This window comes from Cottoperca gobio, unplaced genomic scaffold (assembly GCF_900634415.1).
Source record: "Cottoperca gobio unplaced genomic scaffold, fCotGob3.1 fCotGob3_220arrow_ctg1, whole genome shotgun sequence".
Classification (NCBI taxonomy): Eukaryota; Metazoa; Chordata; class Actinopteri; order Perciformes; family Bovichtidae; genus Cottoperca; species Cottoperca gobio.
The window spans coordinates 36,440-52,424 of record NW_021166853.1 but is presented as its reverse complement, the minus strand read 5'-3'; the positions used below and the strand labels follow the sequence as shown (position 1 = coordinate 52,424).

The window sequence follows — 15,985 nt, the reverse complement described above, 5'->3', positions numbered from 1 at the left end:
CACAGAAAGAGAAAGTGTTGCTGCCTCTAAGTCGCAGTAATCTGCGTCGGTATGCAGTTTATTATGTTTTTAAGTGCAGAATAACATCAGCGCTCTGTCCACAACAAGCTGCATATGTTTTCGATTCCATGTGTTATTCTCATGTGTGAGAACGAGGCCGTCTTTGATGCACCTCTACACTCCCTGTAGCACCGCACCTCTAAAAACAACTTGGCACAGCCCCCCCCCCCCCCCCCCCCCCCCAGAGGACACCCTGTGTGAAGGTCCGTTGGGTAAACAACACAGAAACAACGTCTTTGTGACAGAAGAGATCATCACGGTGATAAATGAGGCCTTTCTGTCACGAGCTGGTGCCAGCGCAGCTTCAGTCTGCGAGCGAACACACAGCAGTAAAACAGGAACGAGACTTTAAGGACTCAAACGTTCTAATCGTCGGCCACCGATGGGCCAAACGGGACATTTCTCCCTTTAGACAAAGTGCTGCCGAGGTAACTGTGTAAACATTAAGAGACTTCCTCATTCAAGCAGCTCTGTCTCTGATTGGCTGCTGGAGGAAGCTGCTGGGACCTTGACCTTTGACGTGAAGGTGAAGACATGCGGCTGGGAGACTCTGATGGGCGAGTGCGGCCACGCTTTGTGTCAATGGAGTCGCACACAGCAGCCAGCACGCAGCTCGCCTGCACAAAGCAGCCGCTCAAAGCTTCTGTTTGTCTTGTTGCATTATGTCTGGATCAGACGTGTGTCTCTCGTCTCACCTCCACTCTGCTCCCTGTTTAAAGTGCACGGCTCTGAACACGCATGTGAGAGCACCGTGCACATTCAACCACATACAGGATGAAAATGCTTTGAATGCAAATGCATTGACACACTAGTCAAATGTGTGGAGTGTGAAGAGCAGACGAACCTCTCACGCCTCACATGGAGGTCATATCTGAGCCACAGTGCTGCACACGTCTCCAGCTCACATGCGCAGGACGTTCTTTACACAAAACTAAAGACATGATTGTAGATCTGTAAAGTTTCTCCACAAAGCTCCATTTTAGATCTTGTGTTCACAGGTTTCTTGTAAGTAAAGTCTGAATGAGTGAGAGGCGTGTGCACGTCTTCACTACGCAGCACTGACGTGTGTCATGATCGTGCACTAAACCTTTGACTGTGAGCTCTTCAGGTTCACTTGCTCCTCAGCATCACGTTGGGTTTAATTAAAGCTCAGCCGAGTTCACCACATCATTAATACTTTACTGCCATGTATAAAATGAGTCTTGTAAAACACTGTATGGAATTATTTGGGGATCTTTGGCCTCGAGTTGGAAAGCAAACGCATTTCACTAAACATCTCAGTTTCCCACGCAAGGAAAAGGTTAGAGAGAGAAACACACGATCCTGACGTCTGGTTCTAGTTTGGCAGTTTTCCTGCAGGAGAGTCAAAATGAAAGTCCGTGCTTGTAATGAAAGACTTTCCACAGCGCTCCGGGCTGACGGCCAACAGATGGGACTGCTGGAAACAACACCTTCAGGTACTTTCCCTCGTGCAGTCCCATCTCAGAAGCTCCCGATGAGCCGATGCTCCACCGTCCATTAGCACTGACGCAACGAGCCAACGGCACTCGCACTTCCCATAAATGACTCGTCATGTTTCCAGAAACTATTTCTGCAGGAAAACAAGTCGAAAGTGTAGAAAGTAAAACTGTCTTGTTATCAAAATGTTATGAATGTACAAATACTGATAGAAACTCAACTGCTGGAGTGACTTTAAATGTCTCTGCTTCCCACAAGCTCGTGTTTCATATGAAAATAAAAGTGAAAGTTAGAATCACAACTCTGACTCCTGCTTGAAGCATCTTTACATGGAATACAGAAGTTGTTGATCCAACATTCAGAAATACTTCAAAACTCTTCCATCCTGCAGATTCAATGCATCCACTGAATAAATGTGATTAATGTCATATTGTAGGATTTAGAATGAAGCGTTAACGTGACAGTGATCGGCTCTGTGTTTCTCTGAGTCTCTCCCAAACTGATCACACGAGGCATTTATCATTTTACATTCTAAGGATTATGAAAACAAGATAATCGAGATAAAACTATTATTCTGCCGACGAGGAACAATAAATACGTGCAGGATTAGTGTGCAGCACCGGGAGCTGTGGGAAATCATCTGAGACTCAACAATAAGGAGCAAAACACACTCTTTATAATCGCTCCACATTAATTTAAACATATTTATTTATCTTTTGTTTTGCTTTTCAGTTGAATTGTATTGAAAGTTCAAGAAAATCCACCAATAAAAAGAAATGTTTTTAAATTATCTCAATATTAACCAAAATAATCTTAATTATGATAATTATGGGAAGTTTTCCCTGCACATGATTATATATATTTATATATATGTATATATTATATAGAACTACAGGAGCACAGCTCTGCAGGAACAGATGCAGTCGGAGGATTTAAGCACTTCTGTTCCGTCATTGTTGAGAAGCAACAATGCAGCGTCTCATTCACTGCCCGTTGTCTGCACTCGGATGTCACTGGAAGTTCCCTCCGCGTCACCAGTGAGCTCTGAGAGTAACACAAGCTTTCTTCAGGGTGACAGTCCGTTCTGAAACACGTGTTGCACATTGACTTCCTGTTTTCTCATCATCAAATATCTGAATGTACAAGCAGCAGACTCAGTTACAATAAAAAGGATTTAACTGGAAATTAAATGACTCCTGTTCCTCCTTCAGACGGAGACATGAGACGCTGGATTACTCATTAGACTTCAGTGAAGTTTGGACCTGAGAGCAACTAACCAGCTTTCATCATCTGCAGATTAGTGTCCAGATTAATGAGTAGGTGTTTAACATATCAGAGAAATGTCCATCCCAGTTCCTCAAAATCCAAGCTGATGTCTTTAAATGTCCAAAGATCTCCATGTTAATATGATGTAAAACAGAGAAAAGACATTTCTGCAGGAAACGATTTGTTGATTATCAAAATGTTTCCCTCAGATCTGGAGCTCTGTCCCACTTCTACAATGACTCATTTACAAAGACTCACAGTGCAGTGAATCATTAATTAAACCGATAATATTACTCCGATTGTATGCAGATGATGGTGTGTTCTTTATCACAGTTCTCCTAAAATATATCGCCTTGCTTACAGTATCGCAATATATTAAAAGTGTAACTCCTGTATCATGATACGGATTGTATCACCAGATTCTTGCCAATACACAGCCCGAGTATTTGTGATGTTTTTAAGAAACAAATGTAATCTTGGACTAAATACGTTTCCCTCAAAACGTAATTGACCCAAACTATGAACTCACCAGCGTCCTTGTTCAGTTTTCTACATTGTAACTTGGTATAAACTCGTCGTTGTCAACACATTACTTGTTACAGCAGAAGTTTTCTTCTTCACTACATTAACTTTGTGTGCGTCTCGGCCCCGATAATATTACTATAATACGTAAATATGAACCCGTATGAATGTACCAGAGCACACAGAGCTAACTGTATGTCGACTAGTGTTCAGTGAACTGAGAGGAGAGCAGGTCATGTGAAGCTCTGCAGCTACAGCAGGACGCTCTCTCCCCACTGGGGCTGCTGGGAGCGGGACTGGCTCCATCTCAAAACAAGAAACTGGGATACAGAGATGAGTGGGGGGGGCAGTCAGAAGAGGAGAACAAAGTATACAAAATGCCTGAGGGAGCGGGCAGGCACAGAAATTACTGGCAGGAATACAAGATGAATCCGGATGGCGAGGAAATGTCCCAGAGGAGGAGGGAAGAGGAAAAGTGAGTGCATAAGGGCGAGCGTGCACGTGCTGCCTGGTGGAGGAGAGTCGTGCTCTCACGGCGACCGGTCCATTAGAGCCACAACTCAGGTTATCTGGAGCATTAACATGATGCACATCTGCCATCAGACCTGGAATAATTCCCAATCTGCTAATACATCCTTTATGCTAGGCAGGATGTGGCATTGTCTCTAATGCAGAACTAGCTTTGGGAAGATAAAAGTTAATTCTGCGTCAAAAGTGACGTTGTGCATGGGTGGGGAAGTGTTGACGAGACGAGAAGCAGAGCACCTCAAGCCTCCGTATCCAGGTCAGAGATGCTCCAGCAGCCTGCGGCGGGCGCCTGCTGCAGGGCGCCTGCACCACCCACACCACAATGTGAGACAATTGAGCGCTCACAGGACGGTACGGACACAGCAGGAAGCAGATAACACCAAGAGGAGGGAGTCGGGCCTGTGGATAGATTTACACCAGACAGCCATTAGCCAGGAACAAGACAGAAAATATAAAACACTTCCTGACTTCAGAGTGAAGTCTGTTCGAGAGGAGCTTCTGGTTCTTGTTATTACTCAAGTCAAGAGGAAGAAGGTTTGACACCGTGGGAAATATTTGTATTTTTTGTCTTGCAAAGAGTCAGATGAGAACCTCCCGAACCTCATGAAGCTACAGCCACTAGCTTAGCTTAGCATTAAGTCTGGAAACAGAGCAAGCAGCTAGCCTGGTTCTGTCCAACGTAAAGAAAACCCTAAATGTCCCTAACATGTTATATAGTGTCTTGTTTGTTAACTATTTTACCTTAAAATAAATCATTTTGATGCTACACTGACTTAAGTAATAAGGAGAATAGTGTCTCTGTCACTTACTTTGGAGAGCGGGTTGTACCATCTCCCGTACAGCTGTAAGGCACTAAGTGGATTATGTTGAAACTGGATCATATTTTATTTAATTCTTTAGACCTCCGGCTGCTCTGCCTCGACTCTGTGATTTATGGAGTTTGCTGATCGAGAGAAAGCTTTACTTGTTGCTAAAGTAACTGCTGCTAACAGTAGCGGCCATCAGATAGTTAGCTCAGTTAGCTGTTAGCTAATTTAGCTGTTAGCTAATTTAGCTGTTAGGTCAGTAAGCTGTTAGCTCAATTAGCTGTTAGCTCAATTAGCTGTTAGCTAATTTAGCTGTTAGCTCAGTAAGCTGTTAGCTCAGTTAGCCGTGCTGCACTAGGGGAGTGTTAGTGTTTAGCACTATTAGCACAGGAGCCACTGGGAGGGGAAGGTTTTCAGAGTGCACCGGTGTCGTCTTGTGCTGTTGCTCTTGCTTGATGTTTGGCTGTGTTAGCAAAGATTTGATCATTCATGAGTAATGTAATCAGAAGAAATGCACGTGTACCATTACCAACTTACTTTGGACATAGCCAGGCTAGCTGTCTTCAGTCTTTATGCTAAGCTAAAGTAACTGGCTGTAGCTACATATTTAAAACGGTTATTGTTCTTCTCAACAAGCACATTTCCCAAAATGTTAAAGTATTTCTTTAAATCAGTATTATGTTGCTTTAAATGTTCAGTTTTCTTTGAGCTTGGATGAGATTATTAAACTGAGAACTGAACCGAGGCTTTTACACACAGCCTCATATCCACAGGTGCTTTTCTTATTTTACTTGTGTGATGGTGGGATGATTGATGAAACTCTTTCAACTTTAAAAGACTCGACCCTGCAGATCCCCCGGCTCATACACAGAGGCGAGGTGAGGGGGAGGGGGGGGCACATTCCTGTCAAATCCCAGTCTAAACACCTGCATGGCAAAGACTTCAAAGTGTGTTTCCTTCCTGTTTAAAGTAATTTCTTGCTCACATTTTCCCACCACCAGCTTTGTCTTAACGTCAGATGAGAATATCTTTTCAAAGTGTGCATTATGAAATGTAGACTTGCATACATCACTTATACAACATATAACTTCCTGTTGGCAGAAGAGTAGCGGAGAATGGACTTAATATAAGGTTCTTTTTATACAGCTATGACTCACTCTGTGATGCTTTATCACTTCATATGAATCTCACCAGATAATGAACCAACGGTTATCTAAGCAGTAAGAAAGGAGTTCTTAAGAGTTTTTTAAAATCTTCTCTTCCTGCAAAGATCCTGAGATGTGTCTTAACATTTCTGTCAGAATGATTGCATAATATTTAAGTCTGTCTTTGTGACGCTGGTGGCCGTGGAGGAGCACAAAAGCAGGGCGGGAGATCGTATCATTTAAAGGCAGTCGGCAGAGGAAATCCACGCAGGTGGCCTGAAATGCTTCTGGCTAGTGGTGGCAAGACAAAGAGCAGTCGACTGGAGTTTTACAGCCCTCTGTGCTGTCAATATTTCTCCAGGTTGCCACGGAGAAGAATGTGGTGAGGTGTTGTAAACTGCACGCTACAGAAGACTGAGTTTAACTTGACGTCAGGCGTGTATTTATTTGATCTTTGGGTTCAATCCTGTCGTCTCAGCTACAGTCAGAATAACAGCTACATGTGGGTTCAGAGCACATGTTGTGGCCAATATCTCTCCTGAAGGAAGAGGTCACGCCGACCTTTATTCTGAAATTCAAAGCAGTACTTTCAATTCATTGTTTTTGGTGCAATAACTTTTAGAATTGTTCATGCAAAAATGTCAGATCATGCCTCTCAGATGTGGAAAGTCTCTGTTTTATATCATAATAAAGTGACAAAACAAGACATTTAAAGACAAACTTTGGACTTTTAGAAACTGTGACGGACAGTTTTCACTATTGTCTGATATTTTATAAACCAAACTATTAATGTAGAAACATTAAACAGAAAATTCTAAAAAGTTTCTCAAAATAGTTGTCGATTAATTTAATAATTAACCATTTAACTAGTTTTATAGTCGATTAATCTTTGCAGCTCTTTTAAAAGGTAAAAGAGTAAATGTTGCTGTCGCTCATTGGAGGAAGTAAAATATTTTTTTTTAAATCCCAAACTCCCCGTGGAGCTGTTCATGGCTCACTGGTTCTCCAGCCACGAGGTGGGCGGAGGACTTTGTTAAAGTTATTGAGTCGACTTTGACAGTTTAATCATCCCTCGCTCTGGACTGGGCTTCAGCCGCTCCGCTGACCCGTGGCTATTCAGTATCATGTCCGACGGTAAATCCACTCTAATTGGCCGGTCAAGTCTTCAGAAGCCGAGTGATAAGCAAGATGGAGGCGGCTGTGTTTGCTCTTTTGTGTTTTGAAAGGGTGAGAAGAAAAAGGGAGGGGGAGCGGTCGAGGTCAGCAGGCTTTTGAGGTCAGGGGGGTAAATTACTTTGTCCCCCACCTCCTCTTCAGGACAGGCTTGAATTGTCTTGATGGTGCCCCACCCTCAGAACTCCTTAAAGAGTAATGCCTGCTGGGAATGTTATTTAATAAGTGTATGTGTGTGTGTGTGTGTGTGTGTGTGTGTGTGTGTGTGTGTGTGTGTGTGAGTGTGTGTGTGTGTGTGTGTGTGTGTGTGTGTGTGTGTGTGTGTGTGTGTGTGTGAGAGAGAGAGAGAGAGACAAATACACACCTCAGGACGATGAGATAGCTTATCATGGTCCCTAATGTCTGCAGAAGAAAAACAATCCGCTTAGCTTCCTCCTGACGTTACACAAACATTCCAGTGCTGAGGCCCTAAATACAATATACCTGAAAACATACAGAAGATTTCAGGGTGTATTCAGAAGCACTTGCTCTCATGGAGGGTCCCGCCGCAGGAATGTAAAGTGTAATCACTCACACATTTCCCTCAAGCAAAGCAATGAAAAACCGTAACCTTCATTTTAACAAAACGTCTCCTTTCATAAACAAACAGCCTCAACCTCCAGCTCCAGGTTCCCCCCATCGCCTCTAATCACACCAGCCATGTGTGTGGGGTGCAAGGTCCTAGAAGTGCAAGCGAGCGCTGTGGTTTCCTGGTCACCGGCTGTTTGGAATGCTTGACATGACAGAAAAAACACTTCAATGCCCGGCGGCGCGGCCCACCGGGGCCGAGGTGCCGAGACGCACACAGAGTTAATGTAGTGAAGAAGAAAACTTCTGCTGTAACAAGTAATGTGTTGACAACGACGAGTTTATACCAAGTTACAATGTAGAAAACTGAACAAGGACGCTGGTGAGTTCATAGTTTGGGTCAATTACATTTTGAGGGAAACGTATTTAGTCCAAGATTACATTTGTTTCTTAAAAACATCACAAATACTCGGGCTGTGTATTGGCAAGAATCTGGTGATACAATCCGTATCATGATAAAGGAGTTACACTTTTAATATATTGCGATACTGTAAGCAAGGCGATATATTTTAGGAGAACTGTGATAAAGAACACACCATCATCTGCATACAATCGGAGTAAAATAAATCAACTTTTTTTTAATGCAACCAGAACAGTGTGATCATCACGTCCATGTAACGTCACAGCACTACTTTGAGAGGGAACATGTATATGCAAACTAAATAAATGAGTAATAATTAACAATCGATAGTGTTTTTGAGAATCGATAAAGTATGGACAAAGGTTCAGACAAACACAGGACTTTCACTGACGTTGACTTATTTAAATTACACAACACACATTAAATATATACTTTGTTACGTTTGATCTTTTACTAAACCTAACCAACAAATTTTGTTGTGGTAACCACGTGTTTAAACTTTCAGTTAAGTTGTATGTGAGCGTCACTTTGTAGGACACCGGGTTGTTCTTTTCATACTCTGGTCACAAAGATTCAAAGTCAGAGTGCTGAGTACAAGCGGTGAAGTAGAAAGAGATGAGTGCATGACATCAGCTACAAGACAGCTGAATGAAAACAGCAGGGCATCATGTCTGACTGTCTGAGGGGGGGGGGATAAATGAGCAAGTCTTTGAAATGTGCTCTATAATTAGCCGGGGTACTATATCAACGGCAGGTTGTCTAGACCTGCAGAAATATGCTCCTGGTCCTGATAATGAAAGAGAAAAGAGAAGAGGATCCAAGATTCCCTCATGTCCATTCTTGGTGTGATGATTTAAAGTCTTTGTTCGCTGTGTGGAAGGAGATGGAGGCCGATGGCATTAAGTTCCCGACGCATATATTTAACATATGAATCATAGAATCACTCGAGAGGATGTTTGATTTCCCTCAATGACTAAATATTTCCATCCTGCACTGACGCTGTGTCGGGAATGCTAACATTGATTGCAACATGGATTGTTATTGACCTCTGATGGCGTGTGCATTGATTGGCTGTTGCTGCCTCACTTAGTAAATCACAGTTGCAGTAATGGTCGGACCGGGTCAATGAAACGCAGAAGGGAAGGACTGTCAGCAGGCTGCTGTGGTTTCCTGCTCTAAGCTGCTCCAGTGGAGTTCATAGTGGCACAGATGATGTGCTACTGACGTCCACAGAAACTTTGATTCCAGGCCACGAGACTCACACACAGAGCTGAAGTGGAAGACTCCAGCAACAGAGAGGATGGCGACTGCAGAGCAGAAATACACGGTGCTCAATCTTAACTTGAGGGTTTGTTTAAGCAAGCGGAAAAGTATCACAGTGGGAACCTAAAGCAGCTCCAAGCACAGTCGTGAGAAACTGTAATTGCTGCAGGCTCTTGTCTTTCTGAAATGTTACGTAACACGTAGTGTGTCGAGCAGGGACTGTGTGCTCATTTAAACTCAGTGAACATGACACGACTATACTACTCGACTTTTAAAGAAAACTTAATGAGCTGGTTCATTCATGTTTCAATTCAGAGTGAGGACATGAGGGAACTGTGAATTTATTTCTACTAGCGGCAATATAAGCTTATCTTAAAGATAAGATATTGATCCTGCTGCCGCTAACGTTAGCTCAGCTTGTTTCTGAACTTAAGATCCAGAGGTCCGAGGACTAAAATCCTTCATCCTTCAAATATAGAGTTAAAAACAGCAGGATGTACAAAGTGTCTTAAAACTGGATAAACAGTCAGTTTATGAAGCTTCTGGCTACAAACACAACGCTGACGCTGCTCAAAGGGGAGACGACGCCATGACAGGAGAGAGAGGAAACGTTACCTTCAGGGACATTACACATGTCTCTGTCTCACTACATATACAACACAGCACTGATGACACCATGACAGGAGAGAGAGGAAACGTTACCTTCAGGAACATTACACATGTCTCTGTCTCACTACATATACAACACAGGACTGATGACACCATGACAGGAGAGAGAGGAAACGTTACCTTCAGGGACATTACACATGTCTCTGTCTCACTACATATACAACACAGGACTGATGACACCATGACAGGAGAGAGAGGAAACGTTACCTTCAGGGACATTACACATGTCTCTGTCTCACTACATATACAACACAGGACTGATGACACCATGACAGGAGAGAGAGGAAACGTTACCTTCAGGGACATTACACATGTCTCTGTCTCACTACATATACAACACAGGACTGATGACACCATGACAGGAGAGAGAGGAAACGTTACCTTCAGGAACATTACACATGTCTCTGTTTCACTACATATACAACACAGGACTGATGACACCATGACAGGAGAGAGAGGAAACGTTACCTTCAGGAACATTACACATTTCTCTGTCTCACTACATATACAACACAGGACTGATGACACCATGACAGGAGAGAGGAAACATTACCTTCAGGAACATTACACATGTCTCTGTCTCACTACATATACAACACAGGACTGATGACACCATGACAGGAGAGAGAAGAAACGTTACCTTCAGGGACATTACACATCTCTCTGTCTCACTACATATACAACACAGGACTGATGACACCATGACAGGTGAGAGAAAACGTTACCTTCAGGAACATTACACATTTCTCTGAACAAGTTCTTACACATTTTAAAGCAGAAATGTTACATATTGTACCTTTAATACCTTAAAGTCAGAGAGTTTGCAACACTAATGCATAATGGATTTAGCGAGATACCCGTCTTGTATCCACAATGAGCAGAAGGATCTTGACACGGTGCCAGAAATGTGAAGCATCTTGTAAGTTTAAAGTTTTACCGAGCGGATCAGTGAGACTAATGCTCTCCTCTGTTTGGTATTGTGAAACGTTCGAGGAATGTGGTAAACTGCCAGCCATGTGCTCTTGGACCAGAAAAGCCAGAGGGCCACTTGCCGCCACAAGTATTACAGCTCCCACTGCACACGGAGCCAGTGTAACCTAAAACCCTGCAGAGTGCTCCAACATGGGGCTGCAGGACAGAGTAGATGAGCTCTGATGGAAGCTCAAACACACATGATGGGGTGTCCAAACACAGGGCTGAGGGATATATGCCAGGCTCCTGGTAACATGTATGTGTGTGTGTGTGTGTGTGTGTGTGTGTGTGTGTGTGTGTGTGTGTGTGTGTGCGTGCGTGCGTGTGTGTGTGTGTGTGATTTGGATACATAGATTACCAGAGTAGGTATCAGCTTGGTATCTGCAGATAAAGGTTTATAAATGTAATATCAATAGCATTAGTGACTTTTTTCTTATTTTTCATGTCAACATTTCATTACAAATATTGTAAGTGTGTTTGTCTGCATTCCACAGTATAAATAGTCTGTCAGTCACAGACAGTAGGAGCGTCACTGTAGAGTCTATATATGGACCTGCTGGACCTGAGCTCTGTACAGCTGCTGCTGCTCACAGAGAGTAACAGAGCGAGCAACACTATATACAATATAACAAGTATTTTAAAAATGTACCTGAACACATACAATACTACACGACAATGGTTCATGTGTGATGCGCCACCAGACCAACTGTAGACTAACTATAACATTACATCACAGGTAAGTTAGCAGACGCTCTTATCCAGAGAGACTTACAGTGAACGAACTACAGGGACAGTCTCTCTCGGAGTTGCTCAGGGGTACAATGGTGCAGCCCTGGTATTGAACTCACAACTATCTGGTGTTGTAGTTGGAAGCCGAACCACTAGACCATCACCACCCTATACCACTATAGACTAACTATCCAACTGTAGACTAACTATAGACTAACTATAGACTAACTATCTAACTGTAGACTAACTGTAGACTAACTATAGACTAACTATCCAACTGTAGACTAACTATAGACTAACTATAGACTAACTATCTAACTACAGACTAACTATAGACTAACTATGGACTAACTGTAGACTAACTATCTAACTGTAGACTAACTATAGACTAACAATCTAACTGTAGACTAACTATAGACTAACAATCTAACTGTAGACTAACTGTAGACTAACTGTAGACTAACTGTAGACTGACTTATTTCCAAGAAACTTGTGAGCACATCTCTGTAAAACTGTAAAACTGGAAAGCTGTAGCAGGATTGTTTGTGATGTTTGTGGAGAAACTTCTACAGATCTGTGCATGAAACTCATCCATTAGTCGACAAAACTACCAACGGGTCCCCCCCCCGAACTCTCTGTGCCTTCAACTGCTCCATTTACACTAATTGTCATTCAGATGAGGGGGGGTTTGTGTTGTTTAAGGCTGCCCCTGACGCACATTAATATGAAAAGCACAATTAAGAGTCATTAGGCTTGTCCAGGCAAAAGGGGGATATCTGCTAACCTGGCACGCAACATGAAGCACAGTCCTGTACAACATGAAGCTCAGTCCTGTACAACATGAAGCTCAGTGTCCTCTACAACATGAAGCTCAGTCCTGATCAACATGAAGCTCAGTCCTGTACAACATGAAGCTCAGTCCTGTACAACATGAAGCTCAGTCCTGATCAACATGAAGCTCAGTCCTGATCAACATGAAGCTCAGTCCTGTACAACATGAAGCTCAGTCCTGTACAACATGAAGCTCAGTCCTGATCAACATGAAGCTCAGTCCTGTACAACATGAAGCTCAGTCCTGTACAACATGAAGCTCAGTCCTGATCAACATGAAGCTCAGTCCTGTACAACATGAAGCTCAGTCCTGTACAACATGAAGCTCAGTCCTGATCAACATGAAGCTCAGTCCTGTACAACATGAAGCTCAGTCCTGTACAACATGAAGCTCAGTCCTGTACAACATGAAGCTCAGTCCTGTACAACATGAAGCTCAGTCCTGATCAACATGAAGCTCAGTCCTGTACAACATGAAGCTCAGTCCTGTACAACATGAAGCTCAGTGTCCTGTACAACATGAAGCTCAGTCCTGATCAACATGAAGCTCAGTCCTGTACAACATGAAGCTCAGTCCTGTACAACATGAAGCTCAGTCCTGTACAACATGAAGCTCAGTCCTGTACAACATGAAGCTCAGTGTCCTGTACAACATGAAGCTCAGTCCTGTACAACATGAAGCTCAGTCCTGTACAACATGAAGCTCAGTCCTGTACAACATGAAGCTCAGTGTCCTGTACAACATGAAGCTCAGTCCTGATCAACATGAAACTCAGTGTCCTGTACAACATGAAGCTCAGTCCTGTACAACATGAAGCTCAGTGTCCTGTACAACATGAAGCTCAGTGTCCTGATCAACATGAAGCTCAGTCCTGTACAACATGAAGCTCAGTGTCCTGTACAACATGAAGCTCAGTCCTGTACAACATGAAGCTCAGTCCTGTACAACATGAAGCTCAGTCCTGTACAACATGAAGCTCAGTCCTGTACAACATGAAGCTCAGTCCTGTACAACATGAAGCTCAGTCCTGTACAACATGAAGCTCAGTCCTGATCAACATGAAGCTCAGTCCTGTACGACATGAAGCTCAGTCCTGATCAACATGAAGCTCAGTCCTGTACAACATGAAGCTCAGTCCTGTACAACATGAAGCTCAGTCCTGTACAACATGGAGACAGAAACTTCCTTTAGAGTCTGAAGTTTGAGTCTATCTTCATTTGTGATGAACTCATGAGGGACGACATGCTGGGTCACTTATAATAAATTGCCTTGAAGACCAAAACAGCAAATTCTGTTAGAGCTGTGACTAACCTTCATTTCCATTATCAATTAATGCTTTAAATATATTCCTTAAAATAGCCTGTTGGCTGTGTGTGTGAAGGGAACACGAGTCAGTACAAACAAAAGCTACAGACGCCGGTGAAGGAATCCTGCAGACGTCTTGAAGTTTAAAACGGGGTTTAAGAGGGTCAGGTCTGGTTTGTTTCGGTTGTAGCAGGCAGCAGATAAATACCTGCAGGCAGACTAACCACTCACACAGCTCCATAGGAAGCAGCGTCGAGGGGGCAAGCACGGACCTGCTGAACCTGAAGTAAGGCGGGGTAAATCCACCGGGTATGTCCACTCTGCAGGAACCCAGAGAGGGGCACAGGCTTCCTAAGTGCTTCCTGCAGAGTGGCTTCATACATAAACACACACACACACACACACACACACACACACACACGCGCACACACACACACACACACACACACACACACACACACACACACACACACACACACACACACACACAGAGCAGGGCTGTGGCCTCATGCTGTGTTATCAGGGTAATGAATTCTCACTCTCGGCCAAGCAAAGTTCAGAAACATGAAGCAGGACACAGCGTCATGTGTGTGTCAACACACTCCTCTCGTACAGGAGCTCTGACTCACACAGATGAAGTGATCCCAAGGATTCATAAACATGATCCATCACTACAAACACACACCTTCTGAAACACCTTCACAGATTTGTCCGGCCCACATGTGTTGCAGCAGCAGAGAGGACATGAGCAAAATACAAATAAATAAGTAAACATAGAACAGACTGAAAATATACATTCTGATTATTGCACAAAGAAAATATTCACTTCTTGCTAGATTTTATATTATTTAGGGACAATGTGGCGTTTGGTTTCTTTAAAAACCCAAGAAAAGATGACAAATACTTTTTATACCAAATGTGATTATGAAGAAGGAAATATATCAAATTTTATAACATATTTTATTGGACTTAAATCACTTAAATCTGTGTTTTATAATATTTTGTATAATGTTATAACTTGGGGTAACTTCTAGAGAGTAACTTGGACACAGTAACTTGTAGTGTGAGTACGGAGTAGCTTGGACAGAGTAACTTGTAGTGTGAGTACAGAGTAACTTGGACAGAGTACTCACGCACTGCCTCCTGTTTGGGCTCCAGCTCGCTGCAGGTCTGCTGCAGCCGCTGGATGCTGCCCTGCAGCCCGCTGACCCGCTGGCTCGCGGACGTGATCTCGGTCTCCAGCTCCTGGAATATGGAGCAGGCATGTTTGGCCAGATCCGACAGCTGCCGCAGGGTCCGGGACAGAGCCACATGACTGATGGAGACCAGATCCTCGAAAGGCACAGCCTCCTCGTTCGGGATTGTAAGCCTGCAAAGAAACTGAGGTTCCACGACTCGTTTGGCAAATGGCATGTTGGTGTGGACCGAGGAATAAATCCGACAGAAGTGAGCCAAGAGTGCGCAGAAAGTAGTTCTCTCCGCTCGGCCCCTGATCCAGTGTGTGCGCACTCAGCTGCTGCTGAAGCCCCCCATCCTTTCACCAGTCAGAGAGGACTGTGTGCTGCTGGCCGCTGCGCCGCTCATCTGCTGCCCGACGCAGGAGCGTCTCTGCTCCGGTGGAGGAGGTTCGAAACCGGGCGGCGGGGAAACACGGAGCGGAGTATCGGACTCACTGGATCAGGACTGTAGCTTCACAGCCCCCCAGGAAAAATTAAGATGATGGTCCTTAACACAATGTCATTTCACGGTTATCCGGGTGGAAAAGAATGCACAATATTATCCCGTCAATCATCATCACGTTTAAAACTCTTCAAATGGAACCAAGACATAGTGTTTGACTTTACACAAACACACAATCACAAAGTAATCATAAGCCCCCTCCATGAATAAAGGATACATACATAAAGTTTGTTTTTTCTTACACAATATATCCTGTATTTTTTAATCAGACTGTATTGTTCACTTCTCCATGAGAGTGAGCCGGCAGCTTTATCAAGTCAGTCATGAGCATGTTCAAGATTGTCTCGATAATGGTTTCACCATCAACAAGATGATGGAAGATGATGGAAGATGATGAAAGATGATGGAAGATAATGGAAGCTGATGGAAGATGATGGAAGATGATGAAAGATGATGGAAGATGATGGAAGATGATGAAAGATGATGGAAGATAATGGAAGCTGATGGAAGATGATGGAAGATGATGAAAGATGATGGAAGATAATGGAAGATGATGGAAGATGATGGAAGCTGATGGAAGATGATGGAA

The 15,985-nt window shown here is 43.5% G+C and overlaps 1 protein-coding gene across 1 annotated transcript in view; it reads right to left on the bottom strand.

Annotated features, from left to right (window-relative positions):
- LOC115004915 (Nance-Horan syndrome protein-like) overlaps positions 1–15,253 on the bottom strand; it is a 69,152-nt gene extending 53,899 nt beyond the window's left edge. Inside the window, 1 exon segment of the mRNA XM_029426650.1 lies at positions 14,850–15,253. Coding sequence (XP_029282510.1) covers positions 14,850–15,129 — 280 coding nt within the window. The 5' untranslated portion in view covers positions 15,130–15,253.
- Positions 15,254–15,985: the final 732 nt, after the last annotated feature.